The sequence below is a fragment of the Lynx rufus genome, unplaced genomic scaffold (assembly GCF_022079265.1).
Source record: "Lynx rufus isolate CCGP_SWC_20201006 ecotype Redwood Valley unplaced genomic scaffold, mLynRuf1.p SCAF_11, whole genome shotgun sequence".
NCBI lineage: Eukaryota > Metazoa > Chordata > Mammalia > Carnivora > Felidae > Lynx > Lynx rufus.
The window spans coordinates 32,564,486-32,590,795 of NW_025814825.1; the positions used below are offsets into that span (position 1 = coordinate 32,564,486).

The 26,310-nt window shown below is 42.8% G+C and overlaps 1 protein-coding gene across 4 annotated transcripts in view; it reads right to left on the reverse strand.

Annotated features, from left to right (window-relative positions):
• Positions 1 to 20,854, reverse strand: part of HTR7 (5-hydroxytryptamine receptor 7) — an 88,416-nt gene extending 67,562 nt beyond the window's left edge. For all 4 annotated transcript variants that reach the window (XM_047073155.1, XM_047073157.1, XM_047073154.1 and 1 more), the window contains exon 1: positions 20,224 to 20,854. In XM_047073155.1, the coding sequence (XP_046929111.1) occupies positions 20,224 to 20,768 (545 nt within the window). In that variant the 5' untranslated portion in view covers positions 20,769 to 20,854. The remainder of the gene's footprint in view (positions 1 to 20,223) is intronic.
• Positions 20,855 to 26,310: the final 5,456 nt, after the last annotated feature.

Below are 26,310 nucleotides of genomic sequence, written 5' to 3' on the forward strand. Positions count from 1 at the left end.
CCCTATCCTATCACTGTACAGAATATTTCAAGATGCTGATGTGGCCCTAGGTGAACCTCCAAGGTCTAGATACGTTATTTGATTTTTGTCTTTAAAAGAAGACACATAATCTACCAGGAACAGACCATACTTTCGATTCCCTTCTCTGTGAAGCATAAAAGTTAAGACATCAGCTCTGGAATCCGGCATACCCAAGTTTGATTCCAGATTCTGACCCTGAGTAACCTGATGAAATTATCTAAGCTTTTCCATATTTGTAAAATGGGAGTAACAGAACCTAGTGCACAAGACTATTGGGACGAGTCAATGAAATGGTCAGCACGTAGCACAGAGTCCTACAGCTACAGGGTAATGTTTAATCCTTCACTGGGCACTTATCTAACAAAAATTTCTTAGCAACTGTCAATGACTTTTACCTGCATTACCTTTCTCTTCCTTCATTCTGACTCTGAGGATTCCTTTCACACAACTTTCTAGGGTTCCTAAAATGCCAACAATTGAGCAGGGATTTTTACTGAAGTTACAACCACAAAATGAATTTGTTTGAAGAGTCATCACCTTAGACAGAAGGAAATTAATAGCTTTCAGTGGGAAACTGTTCATTTTGAAAATATAAATCTTACACAGTGAAAATCAAATCAAATCTAAATAAAATAAAAATCAATCATCACATAATGCCATTTGAAAAATATAATTATAAAAAGGAAACTTGGATTCTTTTCAAAAAGCTTCATTTTGGCTAGTGTCTTTTGTGACTACATAATCCCATTTTTTAAAAACCTGGGGGACTTTGCTATTACCTATAGATACACTTAAGAAATTATAAGGATGGGTAAGATACCACCATGACTATAAAAGAGAGTATGGAAATACAAAATGTTAAGGGTAGAGAAAACATCACGTTTTGTATACCTAGCTGGAGAGAGGGGAAGAAATTAGTAAAGAGGCTGTTGGTGCTGCAGAAGCCAAGATTCTAAGACATCACAACCGAGCTGTGCACACATTCGTCCAGCCCGCCCACATTTCCAGAGTGCGTTCTTGGTCCCTGGCCCTGGGGAAGGCATCAGGTGGGCAAATCCTACCAGCCCTCCAGACATTGCTTTTGCTCTTGGAGTATCCAAGGTCTACTGGGGGAGACAGACTCATAAACAATCATCCAGAGAACATGACGGACATTGTGCCGTAACATGAACAAATCACTATGGGAAGAGAAGGGATCAGATCACTGAAGGCTTGCTATCCATTAGCTTCTGCTGTGCAACAAACTGCTTTAAAACCTTGAGGTTTAAACACCAGCCATATATTCAGCTTGCTATTCTGTAGGTCAGCTGCACTGTTCTGGTCCCGGAAAATTCAGTTCATCCCAAGTGGGTTTTCTCATGTCTGTGGTCAGGTGATAGCAGCTCATGAAAATCTCATCTGCCTGACTGGGGACTGGCAGCCAAGGAAATAGGGGGACTAAGCCATGAGTCTCTCATCACCCAGCATAGGCTTCTTCACATGGTAGCAGTCACAGGGTCCCCCAAGGCAGCAAAGGTAGGCAAGTTCCAGCACACATGCTCTTTTCAAGTCTCCACCTCAGTCATGTTTGCTAAAGTCCCATCAGCCAAAGCAAGGTGTAAGGCCAAGCCTAGAGTCAATGTGACAAGGGCTGTAAAGTCTCACATGAAAGGCACGTGCATAAAAGAATGGGAAGAATTTGGGGGCATTTTTATCATAATTTACACAGAAGTGACATTTGAGGGAAATCTAGTAACAGTCTCTTAGGAATTTACCAGGATAGGAGCTATTCCCTGGAAGAAGAATCAAGACAGGAACCAATGTGGAAATGTAAAAATGCCTCTGACTCACCCAAGATAAAGCAATGAGAGGCTCTGGAGGCAAGGTTACATTTTATTATGTGATTTCCCCTTTTGTGCAAGTGGATTTGAATTATCCATAGCTGTAGTGGATCCCATTATACTATTTCCAGCATCTAGTCTTGCCTCTGGGACTCAGATGCTAACCCCATAAGGTTGCTGGGGATGTTCATGTAATGCACCATGCAGTTAAAAACTCTGTTATGTTGGCCACGTTTACAAATAGACCTTAATGACAGAACATCCTGAAAATGAAATCCACAGTGACTTTATAAATCGTGTGAAGCAGAACTGTGCCTTCAAAGTCAGAAAAAAATGCTCCTGGCAGCTACGATGAGGTCCCCACTCAGGGAGAAAGGAAACAAGGCCTACCAGAGCAGAACTGAATCATAAATGGCGTGGCTTCTATGTCCCTCATTTTCCCTGCCTACTTGTTTCAGACCCAAGACCCAATTAAATAAGTCAATTTTTTGCTTGCTTGCTTCATTCATTCATTTATTCACTCGCTTACGCATCACATATTTACTGAGCACCTTCCACATGCCAATAGAAGCTGGGAACAAACAGAGATGAATAAGATGCCCCTGTCCCCAAGGACCTCAGCATTTGGTATATGAGGCAGGGGAAGAAATATAAACAGGTACATTTCAGCATGATGATAATAGAGAATGAATTTCAGGGTTGTAAGGGAGAGTGTGTGAAGAGAACCCAACTCAGACCTCGGTGTCAGGGATAGCTTCCTAGAGACCATGATGTGTTAGCTGAATCTTGAAGAATGTTTAGGAAATAGGAGGAAAGGTGAGAGCATTCCAGGCAGAGGAGACAACAGCTATTAGGATACAGAGGCAAGGGAGGATGTGGTATATTCAGGAAAAATGGAAACAGCCCCCATACTTTCTGTGACACTCAGGAAGTACACACAGAAAGAGCAAAAGCAGGAGACAGCTAGGATGTCATCTGACGGGGAATGATGCGCCACCAACCACCTTCTCCCCATTATCTACAACATTATGTAAGGTACCAGCTGTTTACCCTTCCTGACTGACCCACTGAACACACCCCAGCATGAAGAAATTCAAGTCCCTGACTTGCCTCAAGCAGTGTCTGAACTTAATCATGAAATTGACTTTAGCCCCTATTTCCGGCATCAATGGACAGGTAGGGTGGTTTGGGGGCAGGCTGGCATTCCCTGACGCCTCATCAAGACCGCACACAGACTCTTCCTGCAGGCAGACTTGATTTACTTACCACTTTCAGAATGAAAGAAGACAGGAGAGTCAAGAAGGGCACCAGTAAGCCCTCCAATTCAAACAGCTCTAACCCCAGGATGATGTCCTGACTGGCTGGCAGAACTCAAGTCCCCACCACAGCCCAGAGTTGGACATGAATAATAGTAATAATAACAATGCTCTCAATCTGTGGGCATTTTATAAGAGGCAAGCCCTCAGCTGAACTCTTCTTGGATATAATCTTATTTATTCCTCATATTAACTCTATGGAGATATTTATATCATTATGAGGAATGAGGTTTAGAGATAAGGTATAGTGACTTATGTAAGGTCACAGGAATCACAGAGACAGAATCTGTATCCTGTCCCATTCTCTGGGACCTTTCCTAACCCAAACTGCCTTATTTTACTCCCAAGTTTACCAGATACATTTATTCATTGAGGAATATGTTTGCATCCCGCCTGGTCTACATGAGCCTGTAGGTGATGAATTAGACACAGTCTTGAGCTAAAGGTTTCTGCTCTAGTAGGATATTCATCAATTCATCCTTCCATTCATTCAGCTAATGATTAAGCACCCACTGTGTGCTAGGAATTTTGTAGGTGCAGAAGCAGTAGAAGTAAAAAACAAAGTTCTCGCCCATTGTCATGGAACTTAACACGTATACATAAGGAATTATCACTAGCATACAACGCAGCAGACGCAGAGCTCAAATGTAGGTTGCCTGACTCCCAGGTTAAGTAGCTATCAGTGAAACTTCTTGAAAGATCTTTTTCTAGTCACCGTCTCCACGTCTTTCCTCTCATCATCTCTGCCTCACTCCATCTGGGCTTCCATTCCACTGCTCCATTGAAACTACTCAGGATGACTAGGCCTCAAGATCACCAAATTGGCCATTTTTCTGGCCTGGCCTTGCAACACCATTTGACATAGTTGATATTCTGTCTTTTTCAAAATACACTTCCCTTAATTTCCACGATGGCACATTCTCCAGGTGTTCCTCATATTGCACTGACCGTCCCTTTTTAAATGTTGCTAACCTCTCCTCTCCTCTTGACCTCTGAATGTTTTCTCTCCCTAAGGCTTGGTATCCAGGCCCCTGTTCCTATCTATTCTCTCCCATCCTATGCCTTTAAATATCACTTACAATGACATCCAAATTTGGATCTCTAGTCCTGAAATCTCTCTGGAACTCTAACCACTTACATCAAAATGTCCACCAAGACCAAACTTATCATCCAAAGTTGGACTCTTGATTTTTACCGCCAGTCCTACTACTTTCACAGTCACTAAACCTCATTCCTGTTTACGGACTGTGAAAGTCAGTAAACAGCATCTGTGAAAGCTACTGGGTAGCTTGAGCCCAAAGCACTCACCCTTTATTCTTCTCTGTCCCTCACTCCCCACGTCCAACCCTGAGTTCTGCAGATGCACCATCAACACACCTTGCATCCCTCCACTTTTCTCCATCTTCGCCATTCCCAGTTATCTCTTCTCTTGACTACTGCAGAAGCCTTCCAATTGGTCTCCCAGCTTGCAGTCTTACCCTTCTCCAATCCATTCTCCACAAAGTAACCATAGTGAACTATTAAAATTGTAAATGGGATCATGTCACCCTACACTCCAAACTCTGCAATGGATCCACTGCACGTGGCATAAAATCCAAACTCCACCTGGCCCAAATCCCAACATAATTCGTGACCACTGCTCTACTTGCGTTTCCTTCCAGGCTTTCCCGTGATCCCCTACTCCAATCACCTGGTCCAAGGCCTTGACCAGCTACTGCCTTTCCAGAGTGTTCTTCCTCCTGATCTTCACAGAGCCAGCTCCACCACGTTATTTACATCTAGTGCATATGTCACCTCTCCAGAAAGGTCTTCCATGAGTACCCACTCTAATCCATACGTTGCTCTGTTTTAATTCTCCATATGGTACATATTACCAATGAATTAGTGTGCTTTTAAAAAACATTTCTGTGTCCTATTTATTCTTGCTAGAATATAAGATCCGAGAGAGAGAGACCTTATTTGCCTTGTTTAGGATACAGAAGAGTAACTAATGAAGACTGAGTGATCAATCAATAAACGTTGAAGAAGTGAATAGATGAATCCCCTATGACTCCCACAATAAGAAAAAACAATTGTGATATGTTAAGAAGTTGCTTTTAAAGGACTATTGCCTTTGTGACCCAGAAAGGAAGCCAGAATGGCAGGGGCCAGCAGTATCCCCAAAACAATCAAGTATGAAAGCACAAGGCAATCTACTTATCACAATGGAAGAATTTTCAAAGACTTTTATTGAGAATATCAGAGACTTTTTCACACCAAACATACAGAACGTGTATTCAGGCAACTGGACCAGATAGATTATAGCTGGACTGGAGCACACCATTGAAGTCTCTCAGGTTTAAGCATTAATACTCGCAGTCCCTTGCGAGTGGGTGGTTCTGGTGGATGTTCCAGATGAAAGAACCATTTGGAAGGAAGAAAGCTATCCAGCTACCATTCTCTGAAAGAGCAGAGAATATTATCAGAATGCCCAGAAATATAGAATGTTCAGGAATGTGAATCATAACAGAGCCCATGATCAAAGTGAGAATGCAAGCCGGCAAAATGGGCCAAAATAAGGCTCCCCACATAGATGCACTGGGAATGTGCCCCCCAGGTCCCCCAGCTGCTCTGTCCCCAGAGGCGGTCAACCTGTGCTTCACTACAACATCGGAAGAGTGAGCATTTAGGTCTGACCCAGGAGCCATCATTTTGCAGCAGTCCTCAGCAAGAATTCTTTAGGCACAGAAAGACTATTCAAAAAACAGACCAGAGTACCTGGGTTTTTATTGATGGAGGCACTCAAACAAACCAATTGTTTGCAACCAGAAGCTAAATGACTCAAACTCTTCCAAAAAGGTCATCGCTCACAGGGATTGACTGCAAAGCAAAGGTATAAGCTACCTTTTTAAGGGTCCAAATTTTCTGATATGTGAATAAATAATCTTAATTTATGCTCAACTCGACAACCTCTTGAAGATGGGGCCATGTATTTACCCACCTCTGTATTCCCCCCAGTACTTAAATATCTAGTAGACAAATAACAAGGGTTTGCCTATTAAAGAAATCTCAGCTCCACCATCTCCTCTAGCTTGCTCATGCATCCTCTCTCTCCTCTCTTCCTCCCTCTCTCTCTCTCCCACACACACACACACACACACACACACACACACACACACACACCTGGCTCTCTATTAGGACCTGCTGCTCAAGAGTCCATCTTAAACCTGTGAAGAAGCAGATCCTGATATTCCGTAATGACTTACCCTAACCCCAACCCAAAAGCTAACAGATGGCCTGGAGTGGAGACGTCCTGGATCAGCAACGGAGGAGAGGGTGCCAAAACACACCTGGCCCCTAGGATATTAGGTGAGAGGCTCTGCACTTAGGCTAACATAATTACTGTCATCGCTGTCCTCTGTGGAAGGCAGCAGTAACTATCTAGTGCTTGATGATATTCCAAAGGCAACACCCTTCGGGCCCAAAAGACCTAAGTCAGTCATTTTCCCAGCCAACTGTGATCCCACTACTTTCTTCTTGTGTGCTCTTGGGCAAGGCATTTAACCTCTATGAGCCTCCCTTTGCTCATCACACAGGTGGCCAGAATGAGAGTGCCCCTGGAGTGGTCATGGGGATGAGATGAGATGAATTACATGAAGCCCCCGGCAGCGGACCAGGCCCACAGTGTGCACTCAACAAATAATATCGCAACAGCCAGTTACTGTGCTCTGCTACTTGGGAAGCATCTTCCTGCCTGATACCTGTCGCTCTCCTTCTAGGATGTGTGAGCTTGGCTGCAAATGTGTCTTTCGGCTGAAAGAAAAAGGCTCTGGGATTTTCATTCAATTTTGCCTGCATTTCCGTCTGCTTCATGGCACAACAATGGTGATAATAAAGACACAATCCGTGGCTCTAAACTGCTAAGGATTCATATCACTAGGGCTTTGTTAAAGTCAGTGTTCTGCATATGTATGGAGAGCAGAGAGTGACTCACTAGCCTACTACAGCTGGATAGGACAACCCATTGGGGCTATCCCACTGCCTCCGTACCACGTCTGTTCCAGCAATCTCCAGATCCTAACTTGGTTTCCCAAGGAAACTTCTACGTTATCACCAAGAAGGTTTCACAGAATGCTGGAGAATAAGAAGTCAAGGTCTGCCGGACCTTTGAGAATATGAGGTACCCAACCTTCTCAACTCAACCCACCATGATTAACTAAACACCTACCATGTGCTAAGTACTATGCTGGGGATGGGGACACAGTCTCCAACAGGACATCCTGCTATGCAGAGTGTATGGATGATTGATCCCACAAATCATGTGTTCATTACAGTTAATTTCACAAACCATTCCTTACAAATTAAGGTGAGTGTTAGTAAGAAAAAATGCAGTTAGTAAGAAAAAAAGACTGTTTAAGAGAATCTGGAGATTCTAGGAAACTTGCATGGGACAGTAACATCTAATCAAGGACCTGTCTGAAAAGTGGTAAAAATTAGCCAGCCAAAGAGGTAGAACAGTATGGGGGGATGAGGCAGGGGGTACAATAAAAAGACCTGTGAAGGCCCTGAACATCAAAATGTCAAGGAATTGGAAGAAAAAAACAAAAAGGTTGCCAGAATATTCAGGACTTGGGGGAGATAGGTAGGTAGGCAGATAGATAGGGAGATAGATGGGTATAAAAGTGAATTGAATCAAATCTTGGGCAAAAGTTGGCAGACTGCAGCAGGTCACATGTGGCCTGCCTGTTTTTGTATAGCAACCCCAGCTAAGAATGGTTTTTATATTTTTAAAAAGTTGAACAAATAAGAAGGAAGAATATTTAATGAGATGTGAAAATTACATGAAACTCAAATTTCAGTACCCATAAGTAAAGTTTTATTAGCACACAGCCACTCCCATTCATCTACAAATTGTCTATGTTCAAACTACAGTGGCAGAGTAGTTACAACGGGGACCACATGGCACACAAGCCTGAAGTATTTATGGAAATATTTATCTAGCCTTTTACAGAAAAATGTTTACCAACCCCTAATCTAGTGAACTAAGGCAGAGGTCAAATTGTATAATCTTTTAGGTCACATTAAACATTCAGGACCTTATCTCAAGAGTAGGGGAACTCATTAACCCATTAAAGAAGCAGAAAAACACCATCATGGAGTAGTGCCCAAACCCGTCTGCACATTGGACTAGACTGGAGCTTCCAAAATAGGGGTGCATGAGTCCTACCCCCTGAGACTGTGCATTAGTTGGGCTTATGATGCCCTGGGTGTGCGCTGTGGAATTTTCTGAAGATTCCTAGGTGATTCTAAAGTGCAGGTAAGCTCGGGAACCACAAATAAAATCACATTTGCTTTTTCATTTTTTTTTTTTACTTTATATTTCCCATTTATTTATTTTGAAAGACACAAAGAGAGAAGGAGAGGCAGATACGGAGAGAGAGTATCCCGAGCAGGCCCCACACTCAGCATGGAGCCCAATGTGGGGCTTGATCTCAAGGCTGTGAGATCATGACCCAAACAGAAATCAAGAGTCAGATGCTCAACCGACTGAGCCACCCAGACGCCCCTACATTTGCCTTTTTAAATTTTTTTAATGTTTACTTATTTTTGAGAGAGAGGGAGAGAAAGACAGAGCATGAGAAGGGAAGGAACAGAGAAAAAGGGAGATGCAGAATCTGAAGCAGCACAAGCCTGACATGGGGTGAGAACTCATGGACCATGAGATCATGACCTGAGCTGAAGTCGGACGCTCAACTGACTGAGCCACTCAGGTGCCCCCCTGCATCTGCCTTTTTAAAAGATCATCCTAGGGGTGCCTGGGTGGCGCAGTCGGTTAAGCGTCCGACTTCAGCCAGGTCACGATCTCGCGGTCCGTGAGTTCGAGCCCCGCGTCAGGCTCTGGGCTGATGGCTCAGAGCCTGGAGCCTGTTTCTGATTCTGTGTCTCCCTCTCTCTCTGCCCCTCCCCCGTTCATGCTCTGTCTCTCTCTGTCAAAAATAAATAAACGTTGAAAAAAAAAAATTAAAAAAAAAAAAAAGATCATCCTAACTCGGGGGTTCTCCATCTGGCTACACATTAGAATCACCTGGGTGGTATCTTCAAACATACTGCTACCCAGGCCCACCCAGACCAATTAAATCAGGATCTCTCTCTCCAAGAATTGCTAGTTTTTTAATTGCCCAGGTGATTCTAATCTTTAGCTGGGGTTACACATGCTGCATTAACATGGGGCAGTAGATACAGGGAGCCCCCTGGGAGGCTACATTGAGTGGTCCATATGAAAGATGATAGAGGCTTGGGTTGAGTTCCTGGACATGGCAGTGGGGAGAAGGAAAGTGAAAGGATAATCAGCAGGACTTGGTGAGTGGATGGTGAGAGTGGGGGGCTGAATGGGAAGTTTCAAAGATGGTACCCAAATGTCTAGCAAAGCAAATGGGTACAGAATGATGTCACCAATTGGGATGGGAACACTGGAAGAAGAACAAGTTTGGGGGGTGAGAGCATTAGCTCTGTTCTGACATATTGAGAGGGAGGGGCCTATGATGGAGTTAGTCAGACTGAGGCTATAAGGGAGGCTGGAGTTAAATTATAAAGGGCCTTGACTGTTCTCCTCATGCAGCAAGAAATGGCTACAGTGATATAGGGGAACCCATGGGGTAGACACTGTTCCTCCCACACAGAAGGTGTGTGTTCCCTTAGCTTCCTCATCTACAGAATGGGATTAAAAATGCTCACACTCTCTCTTGTTCCTCTTCGGCCAGCAGAGACATTCAATGACAGACAGTAAATAAACACCCTTACCGACACTCACTAAACACCTTTGCTATGAAGATTAAATGAGATATTATATGTCAAGTCTCTAGGAATTTATGTAGCACAAAAGGCTCTCAAAAATGGTAGTTGTTATTCCTACAGGGTTTCCAAAAAAGAATGGTACTGTGATACCCTCAATGATGTTTTACGATGTATACATGTGGACATCCATGGGAAGGACAAGCGAGTGGGGTAAGAAACTGGCACCTTCAGCAGTTGTGAGAGACAAAATAATGGTATCTGTTCACCCATTACTAAGAAGTCAGGATTCTAGCAACCCTGTGGAATCCACAGCCCTCCAGGGTCCAGGCTACCCTTCCAGCATGCTGTTCCTCCTTCCCCAGTGTGGCCCTCTGTCGACCAAGATGACAGCGAGACTTCCAGTCACCATACTTAAATTCCAGGAGACAAGATGGAAGCAAAGACAAACAAAAAGAGGAAGAAGGCCCACACCAAATGTCTTGAAAGAAGTTTCCAAGAAGCTGAAACACAATACTTCTACTAACATCTCTGGAGTCAAAATTTGGTAACATGGCCACATCTAGCTGCAGGGGAGACGAGAAAATGTAGACTTTATCATGGGCAGCCATACTCCCAGGTGAAAACAGGAATTCCTGTAACTGAGGAGGAAGGGGGTGACGGGCGTCAAGAAAAGGCAACCAGCAGCATCTGCCACAAGGAGACTTGGGCTTTTCCTCACATGGATGCCTTCTGGCTCCCTCTCTGTAAGTTCACTCACAGACTGATTCACTGCCTCCAGCCTCTTGGCATCTGCTGTTCCCCTTGCCTGGAAACTCTCCTGCCCTTCGATCACCAGTGTAATTCAACATTTCTCCTGAGACCTCGGTCAGGATTTAAGTCCATCGCGGCCATACCTAAACTTCTACTCTTTTCCTTAAATATATTTACATGGGGCGCCTGGGTGATTCAACTGGTTAAGCGTCCAACTTCAGCTCAGTTGGTGAGTTCGAGCCCCACATTGGGCTTTCTGCCGTCAGCCCGGAGCCCCCTTTGGAACCTCTATTCCCCTCTCTCTCTCTCTCTGCCCCTCCCCCACTTGTGTGTGCATGCGCATGCTCTCTCTCAATCAAAAATTAATGAACATTTTTTAAAAAGTAGTTTATGGGAATTGTCACTCACAAAAGAGAGGAAGACCTGCTTAATCTCCTCCCTCTCACCCTTTCGTAGCAAAGGAAGAAGAGGATTCTATCAACTCATAAAGTGTATCTACAAGCTGAAAATTAATTCAGAGATGAGCAAGGATGACTTCTTCCAAAAAAAAAAAAAAAGGCAATCCAGAGAAGCCAGAACGCACCCTGTGCTGCTGATCATAGCAGAATTAAAGCCAAGAGCACAACTCACATCGTCAAAGTGAATGAGTCATAGTACCTGGCGAGGAAGCAAAACTCCAGCCAGACCCTAGTCAGAACTAAGGGTTATGGCTCCTGCAAATACAGATGAGTTCCTTTAACTGTTAACAGCCCAAAGATGACCCCTGCCCTCATACACGAAGCTAAAAAAAGGAATGGTCGCTGACAGCACTGGAACAGTAACTGCACCGGCTCAGATTAACCATCCATCTGATGTAAATCCAGATACACCTCACAAGATGTCGTCAAATAAATCCTTTTGCCCTTTTGATTATAAAACAAAAGGTACATGCAGGAAATCACCTAGAACATACATGGATGCTTTTACAGTAATTTTAAAAATGAACACTCATGTAATTACCACTACAGTCAAGACATAAAACATGATAGCACTTCAGAAGCATGCCCAGAAGTAATCACTCTCCTAGTTCTCATGATATATAGTTCTTTCCTTTCCTTTATAAAAGTTCCACTTACGTAGGTCTCTAAGCAGGGTTGTTTGTTTCAAATTTTTATCATAATGGAATTGCATTATACGTGTTCTTTGGGACTCTGCGGCTTCTGCTCATCATTGTGTTTGTGACCCCAAAGTATTTATGGATGAAATGACATGACATTGAAAATTTGATTTAAAATACTGTGAAGACTGGAGGAGCTGCAAAGGATATGTTGAATAAATTGGCCATAAATTGATCACTGTTGAAGCCAGGCAATGGACACATTAGATTCTTCATACTATACCCTTCACTTTTAAATATGTTGCAAATTTTTATAACCAAATATTGTTTAAGTTACTTTGTGAGATTTGTTTTAACCAGTTTGTTCATTTTCATTACCCTATGGTAATGGTTCTCTAAGGAGGGCCCCCAACTCAGGAGCCTCAGAATCATCTGGGAATTTGCTTGAAATGCAAATTATTTGGCTCCCCCCAGACTTACTGAATTAGAAACTCCTGGGGTAGGACCCAGCAGTCTGTGTTTTAATAAGCTCTCCAGATAGTTCTGATACATGCTTAAGTTGGATAACCACTATTGAATAGTATTCTATTGTGTAAATGTAGCACAATTTATTTATCCATTCTATTATTGATACACATATATATTATTTCAAGTTTTAGGATTCCAAGTTTGTGGATATTACAAATATTCCTGTACAAGACTTTTGGTGACAAGAATCTCTTTGATATATACCTCATGGTAAAATAGCAAAATCATAGGGTGCATGTATGTTCAACCACACACAATAATGCCAAACTATGTTCGAAATGATTTACCAATTCACCATCCTACTAGTAATGTACGGAAGTGCCCTTCGTTCTACATCCTTGTCAATACTTAGTATTTTTCAGAGATTTTAATGGTTGCCCTTCTAGAGCATTAAACGCTTTTAAGCTTCCCAACTTGGGATAAAAAAATATATATTAGGGAACAGATATATTAGGAACTAGAACTCCAGACATGAAATCATAGTTTTGCAAATATGTTAGTTGGTGAGTTTGCATGGAATGGGCCTGATGGAGAAACTGAAAAGATCAGGGGGACTATACTTTGCAAAGCAACATGGACTCTGGTACAAACTGTCATTGATAAGTGAGGCAGAAACAAAGCAGAGACCTTATGGATGTGCTAAACACTTTCCATTTTATTCCCAGTGAAATGAAAAGCCAATGAAAGGTTTTCAGAAGAGCAATTTACATAATTGTACTCTGTATTTGTATATATTTAAAATATCTCAGGCACACATCCACTTCTAGCTATGATGAAGCTACTTGATGCTTCAGACCAATGCTTCTGCTGAAACAACTAAAAAAGCTTGATAAAGCACAAAGACACACACACACACACACACACACACACACCCCTGCTTGTAGCCACCACAGAATTCTTTTTTTTTTTTTTTTTAATTTTTTTTTTTTTCAACCTTTATTTATTTTTGGGACAGAGAGAGACAGAGCATGAACGGGGGAGGTGCAGAGAGAGAGGGAGACACAGAATCGGAAACAGGCTCCAGGCTCTGAGCCATCAGCCCAGAGCCTGACGCGGGGCTCGAACTCACGGACCGCGAGATCGTGACCTGGCTGAAGTCGGACGCTTAACCGACTGCGCCACCCAGGCGCCCCGCCACCACAGAATTCTTGAGACAACCAGGAATTAAGGAAAACAAAATAATCCTGGAGAAAACAGAACCACAGAGCAGTGAGTCAAAATCCTGCAGGCACTCTTTCCCTTGAGACATTTGCCAAAACTAGGTGAGGGAAAGGCGCTGAGGATCCAGGCAAAAAACTTGAGCAGAGCTGCTTGTGAAGAGGCAACAATGTCAGAAGACATATTGGTAATCTCTTGAGGTCAGAAAGACAAAATGAAAGACCTCAGAGGCCAACATCCCAGTAATAAGGAAGGGGCAGAAAACTAAGCCCAACACTTGGCTGGTATTCCCCTCAAGACATTGGTTGCATTCTGAAGTTGTATAGGGCAGGAGGCTAAGAAGCCAAGGAAGAAGGCTTTCCTTTTCCCAAAAGGCTTTCAGTGGGAGTTTTAGCAATCTACAGTGCTGAGGAGAGAATAGAGTACCGAACAAGCCAGGGGGAGAAGTCACTGGGAACACCCCCTGCTCTCAGCTGAAATCCCAAGAAGGCTACATCCCAGAAAGAGGCATCAGCCAGTGGCAGACAGAACTCTATCAACACTAAAACACAGTCTATAGTAACACAAACCCTAATTGGATTACAATAATCATTCCACCAATATGCCTGCCTACCAGCTATTTTCTCTGGAGGAAAATAACATCATCTACAGCATCCATAATTCTTCATAAAAAATGTTGAGTGTATAATCAAATGTACTAGGCATGCCAAGACATAGACCCAAAATCCAGAGTTAAAAAACTGAAACAGATCACACACAAAGCAACCACAAGTGATTCAGATACTGGAATTAGTATAAAAAGAGCCTATGTATACTCAAGAATGTAATAACAAGAAGGAGAAATTACATGAAAAGGCAGAGAACTCAAATCAACAAAAAAGATCAAATACAGAAAAAAAAAATCAAATGAAATTTCTAGGAGTGTGAAATTAATAACTGAATAAATAATGCTGACCAACAGATTAGACACACCAGAAGAGATGATTAATAAATTGGAAGGCAGGTCAAAACTTTTGTAAAAATGAAGCACAGAGGAAAATGGAAAATGGAAAATAGAATGTAAGAGACATGTGTGATAAGACTAAAAGTTCCAAATTATGTAAATTTGAGACATAGAAGAAGAGAGAAAGAATGAGACAGTAAAATTATTTAAAAAGATAATATCCAACTGATTGGAGATATCAATGCAGAAGTACAAAAATTACTAAGAACCTCACCCAGGGCTGACAGCAAATAAACAGCAAAAATTAATCAATAATGCCAGACCTGGGAACAGCATAGAAAAACTAATAAAAACTAAAGACAAAGAGAAAATCCTAAAACAGCCAGAAGAAAAAAAGACACATCATCTTCAAAGGAATAATAATAATGTTGGTTAATGGCTGATTTTTCAACAGAAATGATGGAAGCCTGAAGACAATGGAATGATGTTTTAAAGTGCTAAAAAAAAACCCTCAAATATAGAATTACATACTCGGAGAAAATGTCATTCAAAAATGATGGCAAAATTAAAACATTTTCAAATAAGTAAAATCTGAGAGGACTTATTACCAGCAAACCGTCATTTAAAAAAATGCAAATGAGGGGTGCCTGGATGGCTCAGTCGGTTGGGCGACTGACTTCGGCTCAGGTCATGATCTCTCAGCTCCTGAGTTCGAGCCCCACGATGGGTTCTGTGCTGACAGCTGGGAGCCTGGATCCTATTTCAGATTCTGTGTCTCCCTCTCTCTCTGCCCCTCCTCTGCTCCCATTCTGTCTCTGTCTCTCTCAAAAATAAACAAACATTAAAAAATTAATTAATTAATTTAAAAAATTCTAATGAAAGTGTAACTGGGCAGAAGAAAATGATCCCAGATAAAAACAGGGTAATGTAGAGCAATGCAAAGCTGAACATGTGGGTAAATAAGAGTGGCTATTAACTGTTTAAAATAACAAAAATAATAGATTAGATCTTTTAAATATGTAGATTAAAATGCATGACGACAATAACACAAAAGATGTAAGGGGATAAATAAAATACAATAAGGTACATTACTATACAGCATAATATTTATCCAAAAGAAATGTAAACATGTCCACAAAATGGCATGCGTATAAATAAATGTTTATAGTGGCACTATTAGTAATAACCAGAAACTAGAAACAATTCAAATGTCTATCTACAGGTGAATTGATAAGCAAGATAACTGGAATACTACTCACCAAATAAATAAAATACTGACAGACTAAAATCTATGGATGAATCACACATATACTGAGCAAAAGAAGCCAGAATTAAGAGTATATTCTCTATATAGGGGCTCCTGGGTGGCTCAGTCGGTTAAGCATCTGACTTTAACTCAGGTCATGATCCCTCGCAGTTCATGAGTTCGAGCACCACATCAGCCTCTGTGCTGACAGCTCAGAGCCTGGAGCCTGCTTCGGATTCTGTGTCTCCCTTTCTATCTGCCCCTCCCCTGCTTGCCCTCTGTCTCTGTCTCTATCTCTCAAAAATAAATAAACATTAAAAAAACTTTTTTTAAGAGTACATACTCTACTATTCCCTTTATATGAGGTTCTAACCAAGTAAAACTCATTCATGATGCTAAAAAGTCAGGACAACAGTCATCCTCGGGAGCAGCAGAAACTGGAAAGGGGCAGAAGGTTGTAATATTCAATTTCTTGATCTAATGGCAGACGACACTAAGGTGTTCACTTTGTAGAAACTCAGCACGCTCTACGCTTAGGCTTATTCATTTCCCATATGTATTTCCAAAAGACATTTAAAAATGTATTTCGGACATACGGAAAGTTATACAAAGAAAAACAAGACTGTATCAACCATTAGAATTAGAAACAAAACATTACCAGTATAGTTCCGTGAGCTAGTCCCTCATGACACCTCCATCCACCCCACCAGAGATAACCACTCTCATGAATTTGGTGTTCTCCATTCCTCTGCACTATTTTTTCCTTTACTCCTTAGATAAGCTCACCTAAACAACATATAGAACTGTTTTGCATGTTTTTGAACTATATATAAAATATAATGTGATTTCTATTTTTAAAAAATCATCGTAGGGGTGCCTGGGTGGCTCAGTCAGTTAAGCATCCGACTTCAGCTCAGGTCACGATCTCGCGGTCCGTGAGTTTGAGCCCCGCGTCGGGCTCTGGGCTGATGGCTCGGAGCCTGGAGCCGGCTTCCGATTCTGTGTCTCCCTCTCTCTCTCTGCCCCTCCCCCGTTCACGCTCTGTCTCTCTCTGTCTCAAAAATAAATAAAAAACGTTAAAAACAATTTAAATAAAAGATCATTCTAATAGGGGTACAAGGGAACTTTCTGAAATTATAAAAATATTCTACATCCTGGCTAGAGTGTTGGCTACGTGGGTACAGACATTTGTCAAAACTCATCAGACTATGCATTTATTATCTTTGCATTTCACTATATGTAAATGTTATCTCACTTAGAATCAATTTTTTTTAAAACAATTTTTTTTATAAAGAGATCATTCTAGCTTCTTTATGGGCAATGGATGCAGGGTGGACAGAAGTGAAGCTAGGAAGGCGAGTTAAAATATTCCAGTAGACCTGATAAGTGTCAAACTTACCTACCTGAGGAGGAAGGAAACAAAGACAGGTTGTGGGCACAGTTCTTTGAGCAGCTTAACTCCAGTTACTGGAGGGAGAAGTGAGGCCAAAAGAAAATAGAAGATCAAGCTTGGCCCATTGAGAGAAAACACTGAAGACAAGAGAGGAGGGATCAAGGAAGGAACAAAATCCTTGGGGTAAAAGGAGATGGGAAGATGTGAGGTGTAGGTGGTTTGGCCTTGGCCGGGACACAATATCATCTCATTTTTTAACTGGACCGAAATAAAAACAGGTACAGATATAACGTGAAAGACTGTTTGGTAGTGGAAGGATTACAGCGTTCCCATCCAATGACTGTTACTTTTTCAATGATCATGAATCATTCATTATCTGAAGAGGATGGGGAAGGGAATGCGGCCACCTAAGAAGAATGGCATGAAATTGCATTGGAAAAGGCTAGAAAAGCATCCAGGTGAGGTGGGGTGTGGCTAAGAAAAATCAAAGGCTCCATTTTGGATAAGTGAAATGCTCAATAGATAGCCAAACTCTTGTAATACAGTAAGAGCTCAAAAGCAAGATTATTATTCATCTTTAATTATGCTGCACAAAGCACACTGTAACCTAACCTTGAACTCAAGATGGAATGAATAAATGAAGACTAAAATTTTTCATATTTTCTTAGCACATTTTTGTATCATTGGTCATATTCTACAATGGAACTGAAGAAAACAACCTCTTTAGAAAGAATTCACCTTAGGGGCACCTGTGTGGCTCAGTTGGTTAAGCATCCAACACTTTACTTGGGCTCGGGTCATGATCTCACTGTTGTGGGATCGAGCCCCAAGCCAGGCTCTGTGCTGATAGCGTGGAGCCTGCTTAGGATTCTCATTCTCTCTCTCTCTCTCTCTCTCTCTCTCTCTCTCTCCTTCTCTCTCTGTCCCTCCTCCACCCCTGCACTAGCTCTCTGTCTCTCTCAAAATAAATAAACTTTACAAAACAAAAAAAGAAATAATTCACCTTAGACATCAAACACATTTTCTTTTTTCTCATTTTTTTAAATTTATTTTTTATTTCTTTTTTTTTATTTTTTCTCATTTTTATTTCTGTGTGTTCTTGGAAGAAAAGCAATCTGTGTCTTCTTCCAGTGTTAAGTTTTTCATTTATCTAAAAAAATGATATGTTCCTCCTCTAAAATAATTTTTAAGCAGAATTCACCAATGGGACACTTCTTAATAGGAGGAAATAAGGAGACAGAATCTATATCCCTATGTAATATCACAATTTGTGACAATTGTAAGGATATACGTGACAAAGAAATTAGAAGCTCTTGCCAAGAAGGATTAACCTCTCTGTATCTGAGACATGCCTGCTGCTTGCTGGTAAGTCACATGTGCACACTGAGTGAAGAAAGCCTTTGGCTCATATATAGGAACCTCAGGGTCGTCCCAAGCCAAACCTGAACGTGCCCAGCAGAACAGAAGCACTGGCTGTGTTAGGACACGAGTTAGTATCAATTATGAAATGAAAAAATTATAAATGTACTTCTTGCACCATAAATTAATATTTGTTGCATTACACTAAATTCCATTTAAAAGGACTGCATTCATGCAAGAAGCTCAGACAGGCTTAGAGGTCCAATTTTTATGCTTACAATTCATGTATATACTTACTATGTATATTGAGTGCACTCTCCTAGTTCCTGTTGCCACAGCCAGACTGTGAGTGCATATGTTTTTGTCATTCTTAACTACAGTAATTCAGAACTTCAGCTGTCAAGTTTAGAGCTAATATTCTTATATATGCTGTTCACGCACTACTCTAAAAACTAATTCCTTGTTTGCTGTCGGAGGCTCCTACCTAGCATGATATAGAAAATGGCAGGATCAATTTTTTAAAAATAACCTAGATCTTTAAACGCAGATACAATATATTTTTTTTTCTTGAAAACACCCCTTTCCTATCATCCCCTTTCTTCAGTAATTCTAAACCCTGGTCAAGCAGTAAAATAGGAGAACATGTTAAACATCAACAAACCACAAATAGCAGTGTTTACAGGGAGGAAAAGGAAGAAAATCTCAGTTTCGTGCTACACCATCCTTTGAGGCACTGTCATTTTAAATGTGGAGCCACCAATTATTTCTTCTGTGCTGAAAGGTTTACACATTTAAAGGTTCTGTAGGTCCACAAAGAAAATAAGCAATCATTTCTCTGTATCATTAAACACAACAGGATGCCAGTCCTGTGCTAGTTTTAAAACATCAGAATTATGTGGGTGAATATTAAGGTTTAATATTTCAGTTTCAAGAGAAACACAGTGTTATTGTGTGGCCAAAGAGCACTGGGACCATACTTCAAGCTGTCAGTTGCACTGTATTTCTAGGACCAAAGATGCTCCACTGCAGAATTCTGTAATCCTAGAGTCTGAAGAAACCCTGGGGTCTCCTAGCCCGATCCGACACCCAGGACAGGAATTTTTCCCCCAGCATCTCTGACAGATGGTCAGCCTCTGTTTCAATTACTCCACTGGGGAGTTCTCAAGAGAAGATTCCCAAGAGATATGATGAAGGGCTAGAACCAACCATTCAGATACGGAGTTAGGCTCCAGTCAGCACGCCTGCAGGATACAGACAGCGATGCCAAACACTAAAATCAGACTTCCAAAAGCATGAGATTCAGAATCAGCGATCATAGGAGTGCAACGTTCCGACATGTAGAACCCCCAATTCTGGAACCATCCTCAGTTCCTTCACTGGCCCTGGGGAGCAGCTCCCAAAATCAGGAAACAAGGAGGCTTTTCAACGACTGATTTCTTAAAGTAAGAAATGACACTTCCAGGCTCACAGCAAGGGTTTGTCAAGTTCAGAGAGGATCGAATCCCTTCCGTCTGAAAACCAAGCCAAGGGACCCCCTGGTGGAACTGCTAATGCTTAAAATACTTTAACTTTGGTCTTAAAATCCTCACTACAGTAAACTAGAACATTTTGGACTCTTCTTTTAAAGGTGTATATAGGCTATGCTGTAACTGAAGTTGCTCGGTTGGTGTGTGGGGGTTGATATTTTAGGCGCAGCCCTTTATCCCTTCGAGGGGTCTGGCTTATCCTCCTAAGAAAGGCAAGCGCCGGGGGAAGGGGGGCAGCAGCCCGCACATCCCCAGGCGGACCCCGGGACCGGGCGGCCCGGCCCTTACCTTACCTGTCGATGCTGATCACGCACAGGGTCATGATCGAGGCCGTGCAGCACATGACGTCCATGGCGATGAAGACGTTGCAGAAGAAGTGGCCAAAGATCCACTTGCCCCCGATGAGGTCGGTGACGCTGACGAAGGGCATGACCGCCACGGCCACCGAGAGGTCGGCCAGCGCCAGGGACACGATCAGGTAGTTGGAAGGCTGGCGGAGCTTCTTGACGAAGCACACCGAGATCACCACCAGGCAGTTGCCGGCGATCGTCAGCAGCGTGATGAGCGTCAGGATGGAACCGATCACAACTTTCTCGGCTCTGCCGTAGTTGATCTGCTCCCAGCAGCCGGAGGCATTGTCCGGCGGCGCGTCCCAGGTGGGCACCGGGCTGGCGGTCACCTCTGGGACCCCGCGCAGCAGGTGAGGCGCCCAGGAGCCCGCGACCGGGCCGGCGCCGTCGGGGCTCAGGTCCGGCAGCCCGCGCCCCACCTCCGGCAGGAGCAAAGAGCGGAGGTGCCCGTAGAGGTCCGGGCGGCCGCTGCTGTTAACGTCCATCATCGTGCCGCTGTGCGCTGCTGCCCATGGAGCCGGCGCCCCCGCCACGCGCTCCGGCCACCGGCCCGGGGGCTTCACCTCGCCGGTTCCGCTCCGCCCGGCGCAGCCATGGGGCCGGCGCCGGCCGCTGGGGGGCGCCTCGGCTCGGCCTCGCGGCCCCGCACGTCCCGGGCCCCCAGCCGCTGCGGACCACGCGGGAGCGCGGCCGCGCCGAGTCTCCCTGCGGGAGGCGCCTCCGGCACCGACGGACGCCCGGGACGCGCGGCTCGCGGGCCGGTGGGCACGGCTCGGCTGGCCGCCCCGCAGCCCGCAGCAGCCGCGCGCCTCGGCCGAGCGCGCCCGGGAGGCAGCGGCAGAAGTTGCGGAGTGCGCCCCGCCCCTCGCGCCCGCCGCCGCCGCCGCCGCCGCCGCCGCCGCTCCCCTGCGGCAGCCGCGCCGCGTCCCCGCAGCCGCCGCCGCCGCCGCCGCTGCCGCCGCTGCCCGCGCCCCTCGGGCTCCCGGGACGGGTTTCCCCGGCTGTGTCGGGCCGCCGCCTCTCCCGCGCCTCCCAGCTGGGCGGGGGGCGGTGCTCCACGCGCCTCCCGGGATCCCGAGCCGGTTCGCTTGCTCGCAGATCCTGCCGTGCGGCTGGAGGCGCAGACCCCCTCCGACAGACCCGAGCCTCCTCACTGTATGAACGACACTCGGATGGGGGAGGACTCGGGAGCCAGAGGACGTTCGGACTCATTGCGAAATGAAGAACCTGGAGAGGATTTTTTTTTCTTAATTAAAAAACCTTTTTTCGAGCACTACACCAAGCAACAAATAGATACTTCCGTTTCCTATTTTGACCACTTATGGGAAAAAGCGAAGATGGAAAAGGAGAAGCAGCCAACAGGGTGGGGGGTGGGAGATCTGAAGAAAGAAAACAGGGAGAGGGTGAGATGCCTTCAGGTCTTGGTACCCGGGTGGAGCTGGGGGCTGGGGGCTGGGGGCTGGGCTCTGGGGAAGGGACCTCCATGGGCTTCAACCCATTCTGACTAACCCCCCAGCGTCTAGAAGCAGGCCTCTCGGGCTCTGAAAATAATCCCTGGCTGCTTTTATATTCAGACTTCAAAGCCTAATATATTGAAATGAGGGTTAATTTATCCCATGGTATTCTGGAAATGTTGCACATAAGCGAAGAAATGACCGGTTACAATGCCCTGCAGAAGAATCTTGGAGGTGTATGTTGACTTAATGCCTATTGCCTAAAATCCCCTTGGTATTCAAACCCTGTAAGAGTGTCTGATTTCTATCATTTGTGAGACTTACTCCACTCCATTTTGTTTAAAGGTTTTATTGGAAGCAAGCAGTGATTCCTTTAGTTTAAGACTCTGGAAACAATCCAATCTGTTTTCTTTTCTAGTTAGGCCCTAGCAGATTATAAATAGGAAGAAAAGGAACAGAAACCCCAAAATGTATTGATCTGAGAGCTAATACTCTCCTTCTTCAAGGTGGGTAGTAGCCCTATTTTTCCAGATAAAGAAATACAGTTGCCTTCAGCTGGTAATAGGCTTCAAACCTAGGTTTACCTGATTACTATGTCCAATTTCTTCTCTCTACCCATTCAAAAACAGATTTTTTTTTTAAGTAAAAAAAAAAAAAAAAATCCCTAAATGGTGGGCCAGTGTTCACCATGAAAAGGTCAGGGGCTCTTCTCTGCATGAGATAAGCAGGTCAATACCTTAAGTCAGAGGAAGAGTGGAAGAGACTACATGTAGGCTACAAAGCAATACCATTTAATGGTTAAGGAAATGGATGAGGAAATTTCTTCAGTCTTATGTGAGTATTAAACATAATTTCAGACAAAAGGAAACTAGTTTGCAGCCGGAAGCCATCAAAGACACCATTTGTTTATCCTTCAAGACAGAGAGGGAAAGAGAGGTTGGGAGAAGTTTAATGACTTGTCCAAGATCACACATGACTACATTGAAATGGTTTAATTTTTTGGTTTTCAGTTTAGAATTGTGTCAAGGGCGTCTTAAACATTTCTTTAAGGTGGTAATTTCACAAGCTACTTCTGACTTTCCTCATTTTGATTTTTTAACTCACTTTAACTTTTTTTTGACTTTCCTCGTATTTTTTTTTTCCCTGAGTAATCAGAGCAACTTACATTCTGTCTTGGCTCTTTTAAGTAATGTTCCACGTTACATAATTATACAAAGAATTTGTATAGTTTTATTATTTAAATCTATAGTCGATATAATTTGCCACCCACATTCCTGCCAGCTCTTACCCAGCCCGCTTACAATCCATAGCAGCTTCTGATGTTTTTTACGTTTGTTTTTTAAGTGTAGGACATATAAATGCACCAAATACTCAGTAAAATACTACTTTAAAATTTACTTCTTCTTCCATTTTCCATATAGCATCAGGTCCAAACTCCCCTTTTTATAGAGCAGTCACCTCTATTACATTATCCTCGGTGATGGCTGAGTGTATTTTCTTAGAGTGGCTAAGTTTTTAATTTATAAGCTGTCACAATGCATAAACATAGTTATTGAAAATCTCAGCTTCTGCAGCATTACCTTGCTTATGTTGAGTTTAAATTTCATCCATCACTATTCCAAAATCCTGACAGAACTATCTGGAATTCCTTGTTTCCCTCTAACCTTGACTAACAAATCATCCTCTCTTCATAAAAATGCTAAAAATCTCACGTATACGTTTCCATAATCTCCTCATAAAGAAAAGCTAAAGATACAGCTTCACAAAATATTCATAAAATACCTAAGCATTCACCTAAAAAAGGGTTTTGCCCCTTGTTTCCTCACGTTTTAAAATCCATCTCAAGGTGTTGCTTCCCTCCCCCTCCCCCTGCCTACCCACTCTTTGGCAGTTATACTGAAGACACTAAGAAAAGCGTTGGCATTTAAATCAAATCATGTCTTTAGTCTTCATCCGTTTTATTTCTCTCATTTAAAAAATAATTCTGCTGCTTTAAAAAGTACCAAACCTTGTCTAGACTCTCATTTCCTATAACAGCAGTCTCATAAAATTGTCAATGAGGGCACTTGAGACTATAGCTTTCTGATGCTTCCAACTGGTAATCTCCTTCTTTCAGAACCGCTCAAGGGTAGCAGAGAAGAGCAGCTGAGTCCTACAACAGGCATTACCATCTTTTTATAAGCTCTTCTTCCTTCTAGGTACACATCTAGCTCATCTACATGCACATGCTTACTCATATCTACACAGACGCACACATACCCAACCATAGGACATAAGCTTGGGAGAGTCTTTTGCCCTAAAACCAGCATACTCTGACAATGTAGATTTACTTTAAGAAACGCAAGTAAAATAAACCTTTCTATGCCACAGGACCCATTGGCAACTCACTAATCGATTAAGCGTATTAACGTCATGCCGACTGGAGTTCCAGTAACGTCCAATGCCCGACACAGCTGACTTCCTACAGCTACTCTTTTACTTCCCCAAAGTTTTTCAGCTACTCACTCTTACACCCCATGGCCTCACTCAACTAAATGATTTGCCTGGGTGTCCCTTGATCCCAGAATTGGATGAGAAAAGACTAGGAAAACCAGAATGCTTGGGCAAATGTAGTGCTAAGATTAGTACATATAAATATCCAAATAATACCCTGTGGCTACCAGCTGGTCTGTTGAGCAGTAGCACAGAGAGAAAAGACAGAACACACATCCTCACTCAAGGACTCAAGTCTGTCTACAGACATCGGGGAGGCTCAGTTGGGATAAAAGCAGCTAGTTTAGGACCAGAAATTCCCCTTTCTCTGTGACAACCCCCTTTACCGTAGCTAGTGTCATCCTTTCTAGACTCTTGAAGCATTTTTTTTCCTATTTTTATTACAGCACCTACCTTTGCAGTATGCTTTATATTTACATGACTATCTTCCCATTAGACTGCGAACTCCCCAAGGCAAGGGTATTTTATTTCTGCCACATGCTAGGTGTTCAATAAACATTTGTCAAATAAACTGAGGGTAGAATAATGCCTATAGCCAAGTCATTCATGGTTTAAAATAATTCCTCAGCTTAAAAGTGAATTGTGGGTTTTGTTTTATTTTAGATACATGCATCCTTCAATGATGCCACCTTTGTATTATCCCTTAATGCTGAATACTAAAATGAACTTTATTTCTTTGGTTCCTTCCATTTAGAAATTTTTCATTCTCTTCACAAAATAAATGTAACTTTAAAAAATTGTCATCAAAAAAAAAAGATAAATAGAAAATCAAAGAACAGACAGATCCAAGAACACTTGTTTATTTTTAAATTGCTCATTTTTTTCATACTAGGACCATTTTGAAATATAAGCGGTACATGCCCACCCCCTAGTGGGAAATCTGTTCCTCAATACAAATTTCACAAAGAGAAAACCTCCATGGAAAGCTTCTGTCAGGGAACAAATTCAACAATGTTGTCTTTCATGGGCTGAACCTGAAGGACTAACTAAAAGAAAAATGGGAGTGCCTGGGTGGCTCAATCAGTTTAGCGTCCACTCTTGATTTCGGCTTGGGTCATGATCTCGCAGTTGGTGAGATCGAGCCCCTCGTCAGGCTCTGTGCTGACAGCATGGAAACTGCTTGGGATTCTCTCTCCCTCTCTCTACCCATCCCCAGCTCGTGCACACACACACACACACACACACACACACACACACACACACACACTCTCTCTCAAAATAAATATTGAAAAATATACAAAAGAAGAAAAATGAAGTTCTTTAATCTAAAGAAGTTTAAAGAAAAACCCATAAAAGCATCATTCACTCTGGTTGAGTCAACATTTATTAAGTGTCTAATACTCCAAGTTGTAGTACTATATGAAAAGCCTCATAATATAGGTCTGAAATGAAGATGTGGGAGTCCATAGGAAATAGGCATGGATCTGACTGGGAAAACCAAAGAATTCACAGAGACAACATTGCAGTTCAAGTACAAATTTCATCAGTAGACTGGAGGAAAGGGGACAAGGTTCCACAAATATGTGGGACACTTTTCTAATAATTATGTTTAGATTCTAATATATTTAAATTTAGAATTAAGATAACTAACTGAATATCATCAGCACTTCTAATGTACATGTAATATTTTTAATTTTACTTAAAATTTAGCCTTTAGGCTAAATATATAAACTTATTTAACACATATTAGATATTATATATAGGATGATGATATACATATATGTATGTATATAAGGGTATGTGTGGTAATATATGTAATATGTATATAAGTGAGTAACTATAAATGTAACTGCTATAAATGCAGAGTGATAGGGCCACCTGGGTGGCTCAGTCAGTTAAGCACCCGACTTTGGCTCAGGTCATGATCTCGTGGTTGGTGGGTTCAAGCCCCGCGTCGGGCTCTGTGCTGACAGATCAGAGCCTGGAGCCTGCTTCAGATTCTGTGTCTCCCTCTCTCTCTCTGCCTCTCCCCTACTCGCACTCTGCCTCTCTCTCTCTCTCTCTCTCTCTCTTTCTCTCTCTCAAAAGTAAATAAACATTAAAAAAAAAAAGTGTGGAGTGATACAGGTGTACTGCATTGTCA